The sequence below is a fragment of the Phaethon aethereus genome (genome assembly GCF_964289735.1).
Source record: "Phaethon aethereus genome assembly, chromosome: 16".
Classification (NCBI taxonomy): domain Eukaryota; kingdom Metazoa; phylum Chordata; class Aves; order Phaethontiformes; family Phaethontidae; genus Phaethon; species Phaethon aethereus.
In genome coordinates this window covers 11,139,146-11,155,541 of record NC_138592.1, presented here as the reverse complement: position 1 = coordinate 11,155,541, position 16,396 = coordinate 11,139,146, and the positions used below count along the sequence as shown (strand labels likewise).

General features: G+C 45.4%; 2 protein-coding genes across 2 annotated transcripts in view; one reads left to right on the top strand and one right to left on the bottom strand.

The window, feature by feature from the left end:
- STK4 (serine/threonine kinase 4) overlaps nt 1-9,365 on the bottom strand; it is a gene marked incomplete at both ends in the record, with an annotated part of 46,614 nt that extends 37,249 nt beyond the window's left edge. The window contains 8 exons of the mRNA XM_082007213.1: nt 755-883; nt 1,537-1,674; nt 2,266-2,433; nt 2,840-3,004; nt 3,547-3,661; nt 5,573-5,701; nt 6,563-6,643; nt 9,334-9,365. Of these exons, the coding sequence (XP_081863339.1) occupies nt 755-883; nt 1,537-1,674; nt 2,266-2,433; nt 2,840-3,004; nt 3,547-3,661; nt 5,573-5,701; nt 6,563-6,643; nt 9,334-9,365 (957 nt within the window). The remainder of the gene's footprint in view (nt 1-754; nt 884-1,536; nt 1,675-2,265; nt 2,434-2,839; nt 3,005-3,546; nt 3,662-5,572; nt 5,702-6,562; nt 6,644-9,333) is intronic.
- Nucleotides 9,366-9,583: 218 nt separating this feature from the next.
- On the top strand, nt 9,584-12,876 carry TOMM34 (translocase of outer mitochondrial membrane 34; the record flags this gene model as incomplete). Its single annotated transcript, XM_082007169.1, has 7 exons — nt 9,584-9,710; nt 9,793-9,892; nt 10,101-10,253; nt 10,924-11,084; nt 11,352-11,496; nt 12,126-12,252; nt 12,775-12,876. 7 exons carry the CDS (start codon nt 9,584-9,586, stop codon nt 12,874-12,876), a joined length of 915 nt encoding a protein of 304 aa, XP_081863295.1.
- Nucleotides 12,877-16,396: the final 3,520 nt, after the last annotated feature.

Genomic DNA, 16,396 nt, shown 5'->3' with positions numbered 1-16,396 from the left:
ACAGGCAGTCCTAAACTGGAAAACTAGATGAACAGTACCTTCAGCATAGATACTGTGGACCATGCTATACAAGTCTAACCTCTGAAAGGGACTGGCATACAATGCCTTTTGTTGCCCATTTCATTTATTCAGGTTGAAGCAGGCAGAGGCTCGAAAAACAGCTTTCAACATGCTTTCTATATTCACATGCTGTAACCACTGAAACAAGGAGCCCGAACTTAAATTCACAGCAATCCTCTGAACACTTGTCATGCCCTCACCTCGGGTTTCTGTCGGTTGCTCTTGTGTAGTAGAAAGTTTCTATAAGGGGGATTCTAAAGCACAACAATAGTAAAACAACATAACATACTTATATCGTAGTGCATCACAGATGATATTATTATTTTATACCAGCAGAGCATTCTAAGACCTGAATCTACAATGAAAAATTTTCATTACTTTATAAATAATATAAACAACTGGGAAAATGTATCAAGTCTTTTGCATACACTACTTCGTAGACCTTTTCAATCAGAGGTCTCTAACTACACTCTAAGGTAAACAGTGAGCCATACATGCTGGTTATCCCACTCAAATACAAAGACTGAGCAGGGACCAAGTATCAGGTTAAGCAGTCATAAAGTAGAAAACTCAAGAACTAAGTCAAATCCATAGGCAATTAGACAAAATATCGCAAAAACAAAAACCAAACAGCTAAGCCTTATGAAAGGAGCAAGAGTTTGGACTTCGTACACTGTTGCTATTAAATACTCACTGAATTTTCTTCATCATCTTGATCTAATTCACGCTGTTGCGCCTCTTGACGTTTCAGCTTGATATCCATTGCTTCATTAATCAAGTCGCGCAGAATTGACACTCCTTTGGCACTTTTAACAAATGGATGCTGAGAAGTATTTTAAAAACAAATAAGTATCGCATCCGAACTAAGATACAACAGTAAAACACTGTTACTATGGCCTACTTCCAATCTAAATTAAGGTTTAACTCAATACATTCCAAAAATAAAAATCCAATACTTCTGTTTGGCACAGGAGGGAGACCTCCTACCCTCCAAACAAGATCGTGCTCCAAAGGCACTACTGCTGTGAGACCTTGGGCTCATTCCCCACCCACAACTCTCTTTCTTTCTTTCCTTAGCAGCTTAGCTGTCAAGAACCAATTACACAGATCATCACCATGCCTAGACCACTCTGAGCAATCACTTTCATTTAGCGTCTCCTATTTAGTGTTTTAAGAAGCAGTTTCTTGGCAGTCCTGGTGAGAATTTGGAAGTAAAAAAAAAAAACAAACTCCAAAAGCCAAACAAATAAAAAACCAACCCAGATAAGACAAAGATAGGAAGTTGAAGTCAAACTGATTCTTAGAGAAGAACTGAAAAGCTGAAGTTGAGTGTAAGATTTTAAAAATCAGGTACTAAGAAGTAAAATCTGTAGTGAGCAGAAGCAGTAAGAAATGAAACCAACATCTCAGATACGCAGCACTGCCTACCCTAGAAAGCCTTCTCTAGAGCTTATGTTCTTGCAAGAAAAGGCAGACCTGCAGCAGTTGCGTTGCAGTGGCACGCTGCTCCGGGCTCTTAACAAGACACTGTTTTACAAAGTCTGTAAAATTGTCTGACCAGAGCTCTGGTTTCCGGAATGTTGGAGGTGGATTGGTAGGAATCATGAAAATTGCCTGAAAACAGAAGAATATTCCAGATTTCCAAACAAAGTTTAAATCTTTGCAACAATACAACATAAATAGACACAAACATATACTGGTACCAAAGAATGATAGACATTTCAAGTTTGCTGCTTCTGAAGAGTTTGTACCGATTAGTACACACAAATTTCCTCAGAGGGATCACGTAGCAAGAAATCAGACTTTTCTCACCAGGTGCTTACACTTCTGTGAGCCATTATATGCCCCAAAAGGTGTCCATCTGCCATTTTTAAGTCTTAAAGATTTGTGCTTGCATGCAAAAAATTTCATTTTGGATAATACAGCTGAAAAAATATTTCTTCACACCCAAGATAGGGAGTTTCAGCTACCTCGTAACAGAAGAGGGTCGTGATTGTCCTTCCCATGCAGATTCTCATTTTCAAAGACCTGTTTTTCATTTAATCAACAGTACAAAGAACTGACAGACTGACAGAAAACAAATCATTTGCGCTAAATTAAAAGCAAGGTGGCATGTTGATATGTTATTCAGCCAACTATAATAGCAAATCATTTCCAGACATCCTTTCCACGCAGCAATACATTTGAAAAGGCCACAGTCCTTACCCTCATAGGATGAATATCTGCATATGGTGGCTTGCCTTCAGCCATTTCTATTGCAGTGATTCCCAGCGACCAGATGTCTGCAACACAATTATATCCAATTTCTTGAATCACTTCTGGAGCCATCCAAAACGGGGTCCCTATAACTGTGTTCCGCTTTGCCATGGTATCCTGAGAAGAGAGCACAATAAAGATCCAGACAATGGCAATTGTATTAGCCACAAACATTCATTAACAAATTATCACCCTAATTATCTTCCACTTGCGTGCATGCACATTATTAGACTCCGCAAGACTGGGATACGGAGGGCTGCAAAGAGGAATTGGAATGTGCCGACAGAAGTTACAACTATCCTGAAGAAACAGCAAATGCTATTGCAAACCATTGCTTAGGTATAGCAGCTTCCACAGAGGAAGCTCTGCTCTAATCTCTTGCTGGTTTAGCATGTCATATGTTGATGTAAAGTGCTAAAAAACAGTTCACAACAATTTCCCAAAGTCTTCACAAGCATGTCATACTCACATGCAGGTTAAAAAGATAAACTGAAGTGTACACAACCATCTTGGCTTTACTTACTGTAAGTTGTCCCGCCACTCCAAAATCTGCAAGTTTAGCATGTCCCTCTGTATTTAGCAATATATTTCCAGCCTTGATGTCCCTGTGTATTTTCCTCATAAAATGCAGGTACTCTAGTCCTTTCAGTGTTGATTGCACTATTGTAGCAATTTCCTCCTCTGTGAGCTAAAGAAAAAGAAGAGTTACTGCCAACTTATCAGTTGCCGAGACATAATACTATTGTGTTTCAGTCTATGTTTTCCTGAGATTCACTAATTGTCATTTAATTGCCTTTGCTAAAGGTTGCCATACTAATGGGAAATTAGTTAGCGACTTACAGCATTATGTAGTAGAATTAGACTACAACCAGTATACATATACACGCGTACTGTATTTCGCATAACATAACCCTTTCTCAAGCAGTAATTCTTACGCTGCAATAACCAAAGTAAGGCAAAGTAGAGTCTGTTATTCAGAATTGGTTTGGGTTTTCAGGAAAGCCAACAAACCAAAAACTGCTTCACCAAGTACAAAAGTCCATCAGTGTAATCAGCTTTCCCATTTTCCGAGGAACAAAGGACCTGCATTCAAGTTATGGCCAATGGCTGTGTCAGGCATCAAACACCGTGAGAATTATGCCTAAATGCCAGTGCACACACTACTCTGCTTCCTGGAGCTGTTGGACACCCGTATTTCCCATTCATACATTCAAAGGAGAAAGGACGTACAGTTTTATTTCGTAATCGAATAATATCAGACACAGATCCAGCGCCGCAGTATTCCATGACTATCCACAGGTCTGTATTCTTAAAATAGCTGCCATAATATTTCACCACATGAGGACTATGAAATATGAAAAAGGGAGAAGAAAACAAAGGGTCAAATACGAGTAACCAACATCACTGAATAACCAAAATACACTGCAGAGTCCCTAAGTATTCAGAGATGAAGTGCCACTGAAACTCTGATCAAAAGCATTCCAAAACAAGCTGAACTTGCACAGGGCTACTGCAGTCCTGCCAAGCCTCTTCCCCACAGCAGTGCTCACCTGACCTGCCAGTAAGTCAGTTCAGAGAGCTAAACTGTCTGAAAATAAATCCTATCGAAAGAAGGAGCAATTAGCCTTCAATCTGGTTTAGCTCCCTGAACCGGATTACAACAAGGTCAGTGCTGTGGCAAGCAAGAAAGCAGGACAAGGGAATGAGAAATAGACCATGGCAGTCCTTGGTAAAGTTGCTGCAGAGCATTTGCAACCAAATGGACATGTTAAATAAGGTCCAAAGTTTGCTGGAAAATAGCTATCATGTTCATTAAGAGGAATGTTCCTCCACTACCACCTACTTCTTTCTACAATTTAGTCCAGGATATATGTTAGGAATCCAGTATAACCAAAGACTGTCTCTCACAGTCAGCTATCTGGCTGCCCAAAAAGCAAGCAACCTAGGATATTGGTCAGAATAACCATCTGTCCTCCAGCAAAGGTAAAGCAGAAAACTCACAGACAGAGTTCCTAATTTTGTGGGAATGGAGCTTAGGAACAAAAGTGCACTTAATCTATTCTCTGCTGAATATTTTCTAACGAAAAACTGTAAAACTAGCAAGTCAGTCACAGGGCACCGTGTCCCTTAATGCTTGCACAGAAAACATGATGCTCCAGTGATTCACTCCCTCTGCTGTTCATAAATGTGAGGTGACATTTTAAGCCTTACAGTGTTAATAGTTAATTTCTTTTAAGAAAGAGACACCTAGTAATGCTTTCCAAGTTACACAGTAAGACTTTTCATGAACAAATTGTTTTAAAGTTGTAGTTTGTTGTCTGCCACCAGTTACCTTCATTTAAAGACAGTGAGTGAAGTGCAATAGAGTTAAGTGACCGGGACCAGTTCTATATATTTGATGTTGTAGCATATTTTAAATGGTTTTCCACGCCTGAAGTCCATCAAAGTAGTGTTTCTTAAGGCTAGATTCATAACACCAGAAGACATTAGTGTATTTTAAACTTTCAGCCTAGGACACACTTTGAGAGGAGGTCTTCTGCACCCATGAGCTCTTCATTAGCTAAGTTAGTACATCTTTTCCCTTAAGAAACATGCAGAGACAACCCAGAGAGCCAGCCATCAGCCTACAGAGCTGCCAGCAAGCTATTCCAGGGATGCTCAGATCAGCAGACAGCTTGTACCACACTAGAACCTGCACAGGCAGCAAATGGCCAGGAAGGACAACTCTGCCACCCAAGCAGATGACAGCATGTAGATTATGCACATGCAAGAGCAGTCATGCATTAGTGGCTCTCATCCACATGCCCCTTAAAGACAAACAAAAAAACCCTCTTCTAACAGTTTTCTACATCCATACCAAAACTTGTTTAGAGGTCATTACCCCTCTGGACATGGGAACTGCTGTTCTAGCACGCAATCAAGTTACCACTGTTCAACAAGCGATGGCGCATCGGGAGAACCGCAGTAACTGCTCACACGCTTGGCTCTTTGCTGGCAGCAAGTGCAAGGTTATTCAACTTAGCTTAATGCTCTCTTTGTTGCAAGCTAAATTTTTGTTGTCTTACCTTTGCTTGGATTAACACTACCCAAATGGTCAGTTAACATGACTCAGTTGATACGAGGTAACTTGATCGTACAAGTCCAGCCTTTTAAAAAACATTTAAGGCAACATCATGGCTTTTATTTGATTAAATATCAGATCATAGACAATACGTTTCTTTGCATACCGATAATGGGGTTTGTAGTATACATTTACCTGTCGCATTGCTGCATTATGGATATTTCCTTTATAATCTCTTGCAGGTCAGATTCCACAGGAACTTGTTTAATTGCAACAATTTGACCCGTTTCTTTATGAATGGCTTTGAACACACTGCCATAGGAACTATGAAACAAAATATTAAACAAATACTGAATGCAACATTTTAAAAATGCAAATGTTATAGTTTTGCTTTTTGCAAGTGCAGCCATCAGGTAAAAAATTAATTATCCTTCTGCTAAAAATATTTTGTTATATTTTAATGTAATAATCAGCCCACTAGCTTCTAAACACTCTAATAATACAAATAAGTTACAGCACACTGAGAAGGTCAGAAAAGAGTCAACCATCATTAAAACTGCTTGAGGCTTTGGAGTGGCCTTTTACACTAATCCAACAAATATCATTTTCACTTTTCCAGCATACAGTACCAGCTGAGCATCAGTAAGAACTACAGCTCTGGTCAGAGAGGTTTGCTCGTTGTTGTCAGATATTATCTGTCTTATTTCCAGCTTCTTTACTTACAGCAGCCAGGTAGATTTACAAATCGGTTTTTTCAAATGAACTGCTTAAGAAAGCAAACATGTCACTCGCAGAGCGTTCCCATGCTGGTCTGCCTTACCAAGAGGCACAATGCAACAGAAGTTCGTTTCCACCAGGAATATCTTCCACAGGAGGTACCAGGGATGATCTACAAAACCTCTTGAGTTCCTACAGAGCCCTATCAGCTCCAGATTGGTATTTTTCAACAATGTTTTAACTCTCTACTGCTGAGCCGTAAACTACTGTTTGGATTAAGGTATCTTACTCTAGGGAAACAAATTATTTATTCTGTTCCTAACCAAACACTGTCACTACGCTAGTACATACCTTGCAGTAATAGGATCATGACAAAAGTGAAAAATCAGAGACCACTGAACACATACCCATTACACAGATTTGTTCTTAGAGAAACGTACATTGGGCACATTGGAATAGAACACATACCCTTCTCCAAGCTTCTCCAATACATCAAATACTTCTTCAGGTTGCTTGGTTAAACTGTCTTCATCTAACTTCTTCAGCTGCCTGTATATGTAAGAATAAAGAAATTATTACATTTAATTATACAGCAGTTTGGACTTTGTTGAAACAGAAGAATAAATAGCACTGCTTAAACATACGCAAGGATGTAGCATGAGGTAAAATTGATTACTTAGCACGAACTAAATTGATTATGAAGTAAGTTTATTTCACTTGACCAGCAGACTGAATGTTATGAGCATCCAATAGCAAAAGAGGACTGGGAATTACTGAGAACAGAATTTGATCAGGTACACATATCTACTGTTCCTCTTGGTGTAAATGCATCTCAAGATCTATATGCTGGTAATCAAATCGCAACACAGCACTGCAGAGTATTGCAGCTATTGAACATATCTGCTGAAGTTCAATATCTTGAATAGAAGGATATGTACTAAGGCCATGCAAAAGGAACTATCATCTCCCCTGATGCCTTAGAGTACGCGGGGAATACATCTGTTGCGAGGAAGGAGGCAACACTGATCTCACCTGTACATTTTTAACAGATCTTAACTTTGCGGGCCTGGACATATACTAGGAAAATTCTATCGGGGGGGGAAAAAAAAAAAAAGGGAAAGGAAACTGGTATCTGACTCTCTCAGGATCTTAATGCTGCTTGGCTCATCCTTCTCAAATGCATTGCTAATAAGAGTCAGCTGAAACACTTCCTAGGAAAAAAACCCATCCTACGTACTGCGATCCTTCATTTAGCCCCCCTCACCCCCAGTACAACTTTCAGGGAGATTCCATGCACAAAGCAACCAGAAGATCAACCACATTTGTTTTGGTCCACCTCTACCACACCAGAGATGTGTTCACTGAGAAACCTCCTGAAATATCTAAGAACTACATAAAAAAAGTTCTAGCAACAAAGTACTTTACTGCTGAATAAACAGCATCCAATAGCCCACAAACAAGTGCTCTTTCATTTTCACATGAACTAGAGAAAATAAATCTGAAACAACAAAAAACAACACAAAAACTACCCAAACAAAAAAACTCCAAATTCCCCAAACCAGCTCACACAAGTTTCTGAAACACAGAGACTTACTAGTGGCAGAGTTTTCAGAACTTACTGGTCTCATAGCAAGCAGTGTTTAAAATCAAATATGCGTGGTCACTTGCAACTGCAAATTACTACTGAAAGCTCTTACTGCTGCTCTTAAAGATCACGACTCCAGCCACAGGCAAGATAATTTTTATACTAAATATATAATTTTTTCCCCAATTTCTTCCCAAACGGAGTGAGAAACTACTCATTGATCCCCGGCTATTATGTTTATGCACAAAAGCCGTACAGGAGAAGCAGCTCATACATGGAGTACATACAATGGCTTCCTGAAGCAAAGGAAACATTATAAAGAAGCAGACTCAGGAAGTGGTGAAATATTGAAAGTAGTCACTAGCTTCCCTGCAAAGATAAGCACCAACCAAGAGAATGTTACTTGTCTTTGTGAAAATGGGGAGGGAGGAGGGTTTGGGAAGAGGAGAAAAGAGGAAAAAGAAAAAGTATCATTAACCACACAAGCCACCATTTCCAAGGAGCCCAAGAAGCGGTGATGCAAGATCCTTCTTGCTGAAGTTAAGATGAGGCCTAAATTCTACTAATAAAAAAAAAAGGCTTTTCACATACCCAAACACAATAACCAGACAATTACTGTGCTTGCATCAAACTACATTTCTGCTATAGTCCGGGAGCGCAATTACTTTGCGCTGTCCCGTCTATCCAGCGCACTTGCTGCTGTCAAAGACACACTCTGCTTTTTTATGGTGTGTTGATACAACACAGAACAGCAACACAAAACCAGTCTTGTCTGAGTCGTTATTCAGATCTAATCTGAATCACCTTCCAGTTAAACACTGGCATAAACAATTATAGAATAAAACCAGACTTTTTTTTTTTTAATAGAATATACATTGCTGTTTTGTCGTTTTAACAACAACAAAAAAAGCCTGGGTCACTGAAGACGAGAGCTGGCGGCTTCCTTTGTTTGCCGCTGAAAGCATTGCCTGGGACCCAGCTGCAAACCACTGATAGCATTTTGACAGACCGACACTTCGTTCAAACCGCTGCTGGTCTCCAGCCCCGCTGCAGCCCGGCGCTCAGAGCTCGGCGGCTGATGGTTTCGTTGGGAGGTTGCCCCGAAAGCCCTCCAGGAGCCGGCCTCGCACCTCGCCGGCGCGACTGGGCCCAGCAGGGCGGCGGGAGGCTAACAACCCTGCCCAGGACTCACCCAAAGAGAGGCGAGAGGAAAGGGGGGGTTCTTGGGGGCTCCACCACTGCGCCGGCACGGCTCAGCGCACCCCCGCTGTGAGCTGCCGCCGCCGCGCCCAGAGCCGGCTCCGCAGGCCCCGGTGTCTCAGCTTAAGCCATTTCTCCACCACTTGAGCTCGGTGCTGTCAGAGCACGGACCCACCGGCGCTGCCCGGTCCGTTCCGGTGCGAAGCGACTACCGCCAACGGCCCCGGCACTCCTCCAGCCGCTGCCCGCCAGCTCGGGACGACGTGCGCCCGCAAGGCCCCGGGGCGGTCAAGGGGCAAGAGCTCAGGGCGGACGGCTGCCCCGCTCCCACCAGGCTCCACACTGACACCCCTCAGGCCCGGGAGGCGCCGGCGACAGGAAGGCCGCGGTCCCCACACGGGCCAGCCGGAGCGCAGCGCCTCAGGTCCCCGCGGGGATACACGCCCCTGCTTACCGGCGCGGGTTCCGCAGCTGCACAGTCTCCATGGCGCTGCGGGGCGGTGGTCAGTCGGTTAGCTCGCCAGTCACTCCCTCACTCCTCCATGGCAGCCCGCCGCGCCGCGCCGCCGCTTCCGCCCGCCGCCGGAAGCCAGCGGGTGCGCCCGCGCCCGCCCCGGCAGAGAGGGGCGTGGTCCATCCAGGCCCCGCCCCGCCGGCAGAAGGGGTGTGACTTCCGCCGGCCCCGGCCCGGCGCTGGTGGTGTGATGGCGGCGTCGCCCAGCACTAGCGCCAGCGCTCTGCGTCGGGCCGGCAACGAGGAGTTCCGCCGCGGGCAGTACGGGCCGGCCGCCCAGCTCTACACCCGCGCTCTAGCGCTGCTGGAGGCCGCAGGTACGGCGCGTCCCGGGCCGGGCTGGGGGGGCGGGTGGACCAACGGCCGCTGAACGCTTCTCCCGCTTGTGTCCCGGCGTAGGGGAGGCCGCTGCCGAGGAGCGGAGCGTGCTGCTCGCCAACCGCGCCGCCTGCCACCTCAAGGACGGTGCCTGCAGCCTCTGCGTCGCCGACTGCAGCAGGTGAGCGGCGGCGGGGCCGGAGGACTCGTTCACTTGCTCCTCCACCGTTAGGCTAGGGCGGGAGGCGAGGCAGGGCCGGTCATAGCCCCGGAGCAACGCCAGCCCGGCCTGGCCGTGCCCGAGGCCGGGCCGTGAAAGGGCTCTGCGGCCGCCCGCCCTCCTGCCCCGGGCTGAAGCCGCCCCGGCGACTCTCTCCCCTCTGTCGCAGCGCCCTCGACCTGGTCCCTTTCGGGATCAAACCCCTGCTCCGGCGGGCGGCAGCCTACGAGGCCCTGGAGAGGTACCAGCTGGCCTACGTGGACTACAAGACCGTGCTGCAGGTGGACTGCTCCATACAGGCGGCACACGATGGCGTCAACAGGTAACGCTACATGCTGCTCTCTACAGTACCGAAAGGCTTGGGAATACGGCAGCTTGGTTAGCCACTCTGCCTGTCTGTGTTGTTTCTGCAGCCGTGTCAGGAGCGAGCTGGGGTCCTGGGCACACGGATGAAGTGCCCGAGGCTTCGTACAAGGCACAGGCCTAGCTGAGCTCCCTTTGTCTGCTAGCACCCTTGATGCTAGCATCACCATCATGATGCTGGTTGAGGGCTGGGAATGAATTCCCTGGGACTCTTTCTGCTTTGCTCAGTGCCTATTTTAAAACAAATAAGAAACTACAGGCTCCAGTGCCCTATCCAGTAAGCCTCCTGGTGCTGACTGGGTTTACAGGCTACCATAGTCCTTTTCTCTTCCTGGAGCTGTCTGCTTCACTTCATTGCTTGTCAGGCTGAGGAGTGACCCACACATGTCTTGCTTGGCTGAGCACTGACAGTTCCAGCTCTCGTCCTGTGTTACTTTTAGCCCTGCTGACATGAGGAACCTCCTTTCATTAATGTCCTGTCTGTAGAAGGAGCTTAGTTTAGATGCATGTAAAGGGGTTAGTGGAGAGATGCTGTCCTCAATACACAAGCCAGGTTAAAAAGTGACCCTACTGGTTACTGCATGGCCCGTCCAGCCAAAGATGGGGCGACTGCCAGCCGTCTCTTCCAGGATGACTAAAGCCCTGCTGGAGAAGGATGGTGTGAACTGGCGCCAGAAGCTCCCGCCAATCCCCACAGTCCCTGTTTCTGCCCAGACGAGGTGGAGCGTTCCTTCTACCGGAGCCCCTGGGGCAAACACTCCTCCTGCAACTGCACCACGGGGAGAACCAGGTAAGAGTGTACCCTTGGGCCAGGCACAGAGCCCTGTAGCTCAGAAGGGTGATGAACAAGGCAGCTGCCACACCTGCTTGGCGTGTCTGCAGCTGGGGCTGAGGCCTGAAGAAACCTGGGCCTGGTTCTGCCACAGCCTCTTTGGTTGATTCTGGATCCTTTGATGTCTCTGTGTCTTACCTCTGGTATGGGGATGTTTGCTTTCTGAGAGGCTGCACTGATCTTGTCAGTTTTACAGCATTCTGTATTGTTTCATGCTGTTTCCAGACCAGACTGCTGCTGGCACAGAGAGAGCTCGAACTCTGAAGGAAGAAGGAAATGAACTTGTAAAGAAAGGAAACCATAAAAAAGCAGTTGAGAAGTACAGTGAGAGTTTAAAGCTCAATCAGGAATGCACAACTTACACCAACAGGTACTACTTAGCTCTATGCCCAAGTACTTCTTGGCCCTTTATAAAACCCACCATGGTACTTCTGACAGAGCTGTCTAATGTTTGCTCCCAAACAAATGAATAAAACAAAAACACCCACACATGTTTGCCCCAAGTGCAGTCTTCCCTGTAGTTTGTATAACATTCTTCGATCGGGTACTGCAAAAAACCCTTGGAGACACTCACCTTAGGGCTGCTAAGGGGTTTTTCCCTTTAATGCTTGTCTGCCAGGACTCTGTTATTTTGAGTAGTGTCTGCTGCCCCATGAACTGCACATTGCAGACTGCTATACTTAAAGACTCCTAAGGCAACTGCAGCAAGCAGAGCATATTATGGACTGGTGTAGGTAGGAACCTTGAGGGTTCTTGGCTTCAGAGCAGGCTACTCCAAAAATCCTGGGGTGGTTTTTCAGACTGAAAATCTGTTTCTTTCCCCCCCTTTTAACCAAAACAAACTTGAGCTCAGGAAGTAAGAGTACATAACATGAAGCTAAAGACTGTTCTGGAGTCAAGCTTTGTGCTGTGCAGGGGGTGGCTGAGATCTGCTATGTATGTTGCAGCAGTAGATGCTGCTGTTAGCCAAAGGTCTAATTGTAGGTAACTGTATTGCAGAGCCCTCTGTTACTTGACTCTGAAGCAATACAAGGAAGCAGTACAGGACTGCACAGAAGCTCTGAGGTTAGATCCTAACAATGTTAAGGCACTCTACAGACGTGCTCAAGCACTTAAAGAACTGAAGGTAAGTCAGTCAGGAGTTTTTGAATGGTTTTAAGCTAGGACTAGAAGCCTGTTCATGCATGATCAGGGCAAGAGATGCCATTTAGAACTCATTTCTGTGCTAGACAAATTCTGCTATCAGATAGCTGAGACCTGTATGGACTGAGGGGGGGGTTTCTTTCACATCATTATTTGCTGGTTGGATATCATGAGTTTCTCAGCACTAGGTCCTGTTTCTGGAGATCCTGGAAGGAGCTACATGTTGTGTTGAGCTTTATCTTTTCATGTCTGGGGAGAGATTCTCTAGGCAGTACTGGAAGACTTATTGCATCGCTGTTGGAGTCAGAACCCACTTGAGCGGTGAAATTGTCTTCTCAGCCCGAGTTTAAACGTGTTTTAGAACAGTTACATTAATGCCAGTGCTTTAACCAATTACACAGAGGGAGTCACAGACTCAGTTGTGTTGCAGGTTAGTAATTCTGAAGCGAGAGCCTTAGACTGCATTTTCAATGTACTAACACTTAAAAAAAAATTCTCCTTCTAGGATTACAAATCAAGTATTGCTGATATCAAGAGCTTGTTGAAAACTGAACCAAAGAACACAGCTGCCCTGAGATTACTGCAAGAACTGAAGAGCCTAGGGTAACCAAGCAACAGGAAAAGCTCTTTCCCTTCTGATGTTGTTACAGGGACCAATCTTAATGGAAGATCTGTATTGAAATCTATCTTCCACTGCTGCTGAGAGGTAACAGGTTCTGTGCCAGCACAATGAATCCTAAGACGCACCTGGCTCTAAGATCATTCAAAGTTTTAATGCCCCTCCTTGAGAGGCATATAGGTTAACTTCCCTGGTTGAAGTCAACTTGCCTGTAACTACTGGCCTCAGGGACTCTTTCCATGTTGGCTAAGATGCATGTGAAGTGGCTCTTCTCTTTCTGAAGAGCTACAGAGGTCTCTTTTGTCCTTGTTCAGGTGACAGTTTTGCTGCATTTGTGCTGCTATTACTTAAATAAGGTTGCTGCAGGAACTGCTGCTGTTGCCCTAGCACCATGTACCATTCTTGTAAGAGGCAGAGTTACTTGCACAGGGCTGAGCTTGTTCCCTCTCCCACTTGATGCCTGCTGGCCCTCAGCTGAGTTTCTGCTGCTTAGTGTGGCAGGGCAGATGTTTACAAGAACAGCTTGCTTTTATTTTTTGTAATTATTCTGCACATTTAAGAAAACAGGAGCAAGTTAAGCCTGCCTTGTTACACTGTGCACTTCTTTCAGATTCTGGGTGCTTGGGGATCTTACAATTGTTTTGTGGTTTTTTGTTTGTTTTTTTAAAAACCACTTTAGCTCCTCTGTGCCTTTTGGAGCAGTTGCTATAGGATGTTACAGGGAGGATATGCAGTAACATCCCAGCTGAGGTCTGGCTTACTACTTCAATGCATGTTTTTACTTTTTGATCTCCTTATCTGGTAGTGATGGCACTGATTTAAAGGGTAGGTAAAGAGGTATTTGGAGTTATTCTATGAACTGTTAAAACCAGTTCTCATTAAAGCCATGTTTATTTTCACTTTAGAACTGTGTTTGTGTGATGGATGGTATAGGGGAACTGGAAGACTTTTTAAACTGCTTTACTTCATATGGTCCCTGCTTTTGGTCAGAGGAATTCACACACTGCTGTCTAATGCCTTGCTTTGGAAGCCAGCTCACTGGTCAGCCTTACACACTGTGTGTGGGGGTAGAGTGCTTTAAACTGGGAAGTCAAGCTGCTGGACAACACTAGACCTGAGCCAAGTGTTTACAGTACAGAGCAAGAGATAGAAGCTAGGCCCTATGTCTGTTTCCCACCTTACTCACTTCTCCCAGCAGTCAGGGTTTCAAGCAGGTACCCCACTGAACTGAATGGAAGCAGACATCACTTTAATGCTATTAAAGACAAAGGCTCCTTATCTTAGCCTAACGCTAAGTAGTTGTTACAGGTCCCAGGGCTGTATTCCATCAGCTGTAATGGGCCATGCCTTGAAACAACTCTTCCCTGCAGGGCACAAATTGCTCCATTCACTCCCCTCCCACTTCTAAGCACCACAGCTCCCTTGATCCTACAACCAGCACTTGCCAGAGCTTTTAGCAAGTAAGGGTGGAGAAACGCAGGCCAGCAGTATACAGATAAGCAGAGGAAGGTCACAGAATGCAGGAGGAAGACTGGCCTTGCTTGGTAAGAACTATCCTGTTATCTGGAGCGCTGGTGTTACCTGGAGTGGTGGATGAAGTTGAACCTGCACTGTTCAACTACAATTCATCATAACACCTCTAAGCCGCAGCATTTACCATCTCTGTCCCCTCTCAGCAACAGCAATGCCTTTTTGGGCCTTATCTCTAAGACTTTCCCCAGCAATACCACCAGGTAAACAAAGATCCAGCACAGCACCAAGACACAGTACTTCAAGCCCAGGGTCCCTTCTGCTCCTATCTCCTCTTCTGTTCCAGCAAGGGGGCTGCTGTCTGTGCAGGACCCCTCCCAGGCATGTAAAGGTAGTGCTGTCCCCAGGGGCAGCTGGGGAGTGCTTGTCAGAGGCACACCTTCATCCACCCCTTTCAAAAGCCACAGCAACTTTTCCAAAGTAGAGACTCCAGATTCACATTTGCATTGCTGCTCCTGCCTCAATTCCGTAGAGCCTCAGACTTCCCTGAGGAGTTCAGCCAGGGAGCTACTCTGAAAGCTTTCCAGTATACATGGGGAGCCAAACTCCAACTTCGCCTTTTCTGATAAACATTTAAAAGACCCTGGTCCTCATTCATATCCTTTTTTAGGCTGTTCTGATGTCCCTGTGTTCCTTGGCCCTGCTTTGCATTCCCTCTAGCTTTACAGCGGTCTTCTCAAGCCAAGCCATCTGGCATTGTAGGTGGAGGCACAGGCACATCTGAACTGGCCTGTTACACCTGAAAAGAGGTTGCAGACAAGGTAGCCAACAGCAGAGTGAAGTTTACCTGTACAGTTCCGTTCCAGCTTCTTATATACCTTACACTCATGCAAATACACATTTTTTCCTCTAGAGACTAAGCACAAAAAGCTTCCAGCCAGTAGCCCTTTGGGAGAAATAGCAATTTAAATGAAGGCCCTGTATATTAAGTAGATTGAAATCCTTTATAAGCATCTCACTGAGAAGGAGATATCTAAATAGCACACAGTTCAGGCATCCACTATGAGGAAGAGAAATATTTAAGGAGGTCAGAGGAAGAATTGGCAAAAAAAAATATTAAGAAAAAGCAATGATGAAAAGCCCCAGGGCAGAGTCCCAGCTGAGAGAACAGATACCACACAGAAACAAATGTGAAAGTGATTCTATTAAAATGCTGGAAGGAAAAGAGGTAGGAGGGATGACTTAGCAGCGAGCTGGAGTATGATACAACACAGAAGGAAGATTGAGACAGCAACACCAGCACACAAGTTAGACAGAAAGGTAGGTGGAGGTGGTGAAGGTGTGCTCCTGCCAGCAGTCAAGTAAGGTGAATACTTCACCAGTCGCAAGAACCAAGGAGCCTCTAGGGACTGAAATTCCTCTCCTAAATAGGAAGAGCAGAGCATTAAGGCCAGGATGACAACAGCAACGTGCACTGGGAGAGGCCCACAGAGCAGAACACATTCATAATGGGTCCCAGCTACTCCTGCAAGCAGGGAGTATCCCAGTGGGACACGATGTGGTTATGAATGTTTTCAGGCCCATCAGTGACTCCTTGAAACCACTGGTCAGGAACACAGAGAAGCAGCTTCTGATTTACAGCTACTCCACAATACTTCAAAATCTAGGTCTTGCGCACCAGACACAGTGTGGTGACCAGCAGAAGACACTTGGAGCCACTACCCCTGCAGACATACAAGGTCCATTACAAAAGAAGAACCATAGGCAGCTGATTCCTTTTGAAAGGAAGTTAAAAACAGCTAACTAGAGAGGATAAAATCCAGGTAGATGGTATAAAGTTTGCTTAAAGCCATCCTCCTAGAGAGTCAGAAAGGAGAAGGAGAGCCTGTTGGTTGGCAATTTGTTCATTTAATCCTATATGTCCCTTCCTGCCACCTCTCAGGACTGCCACCCCACCAGCATCACAAGCTTCAAACACTAATTACAGCAGCCTGACCAAAGTCCATCCCTCCACCTGCATGAAACAGAGAATAAGTAT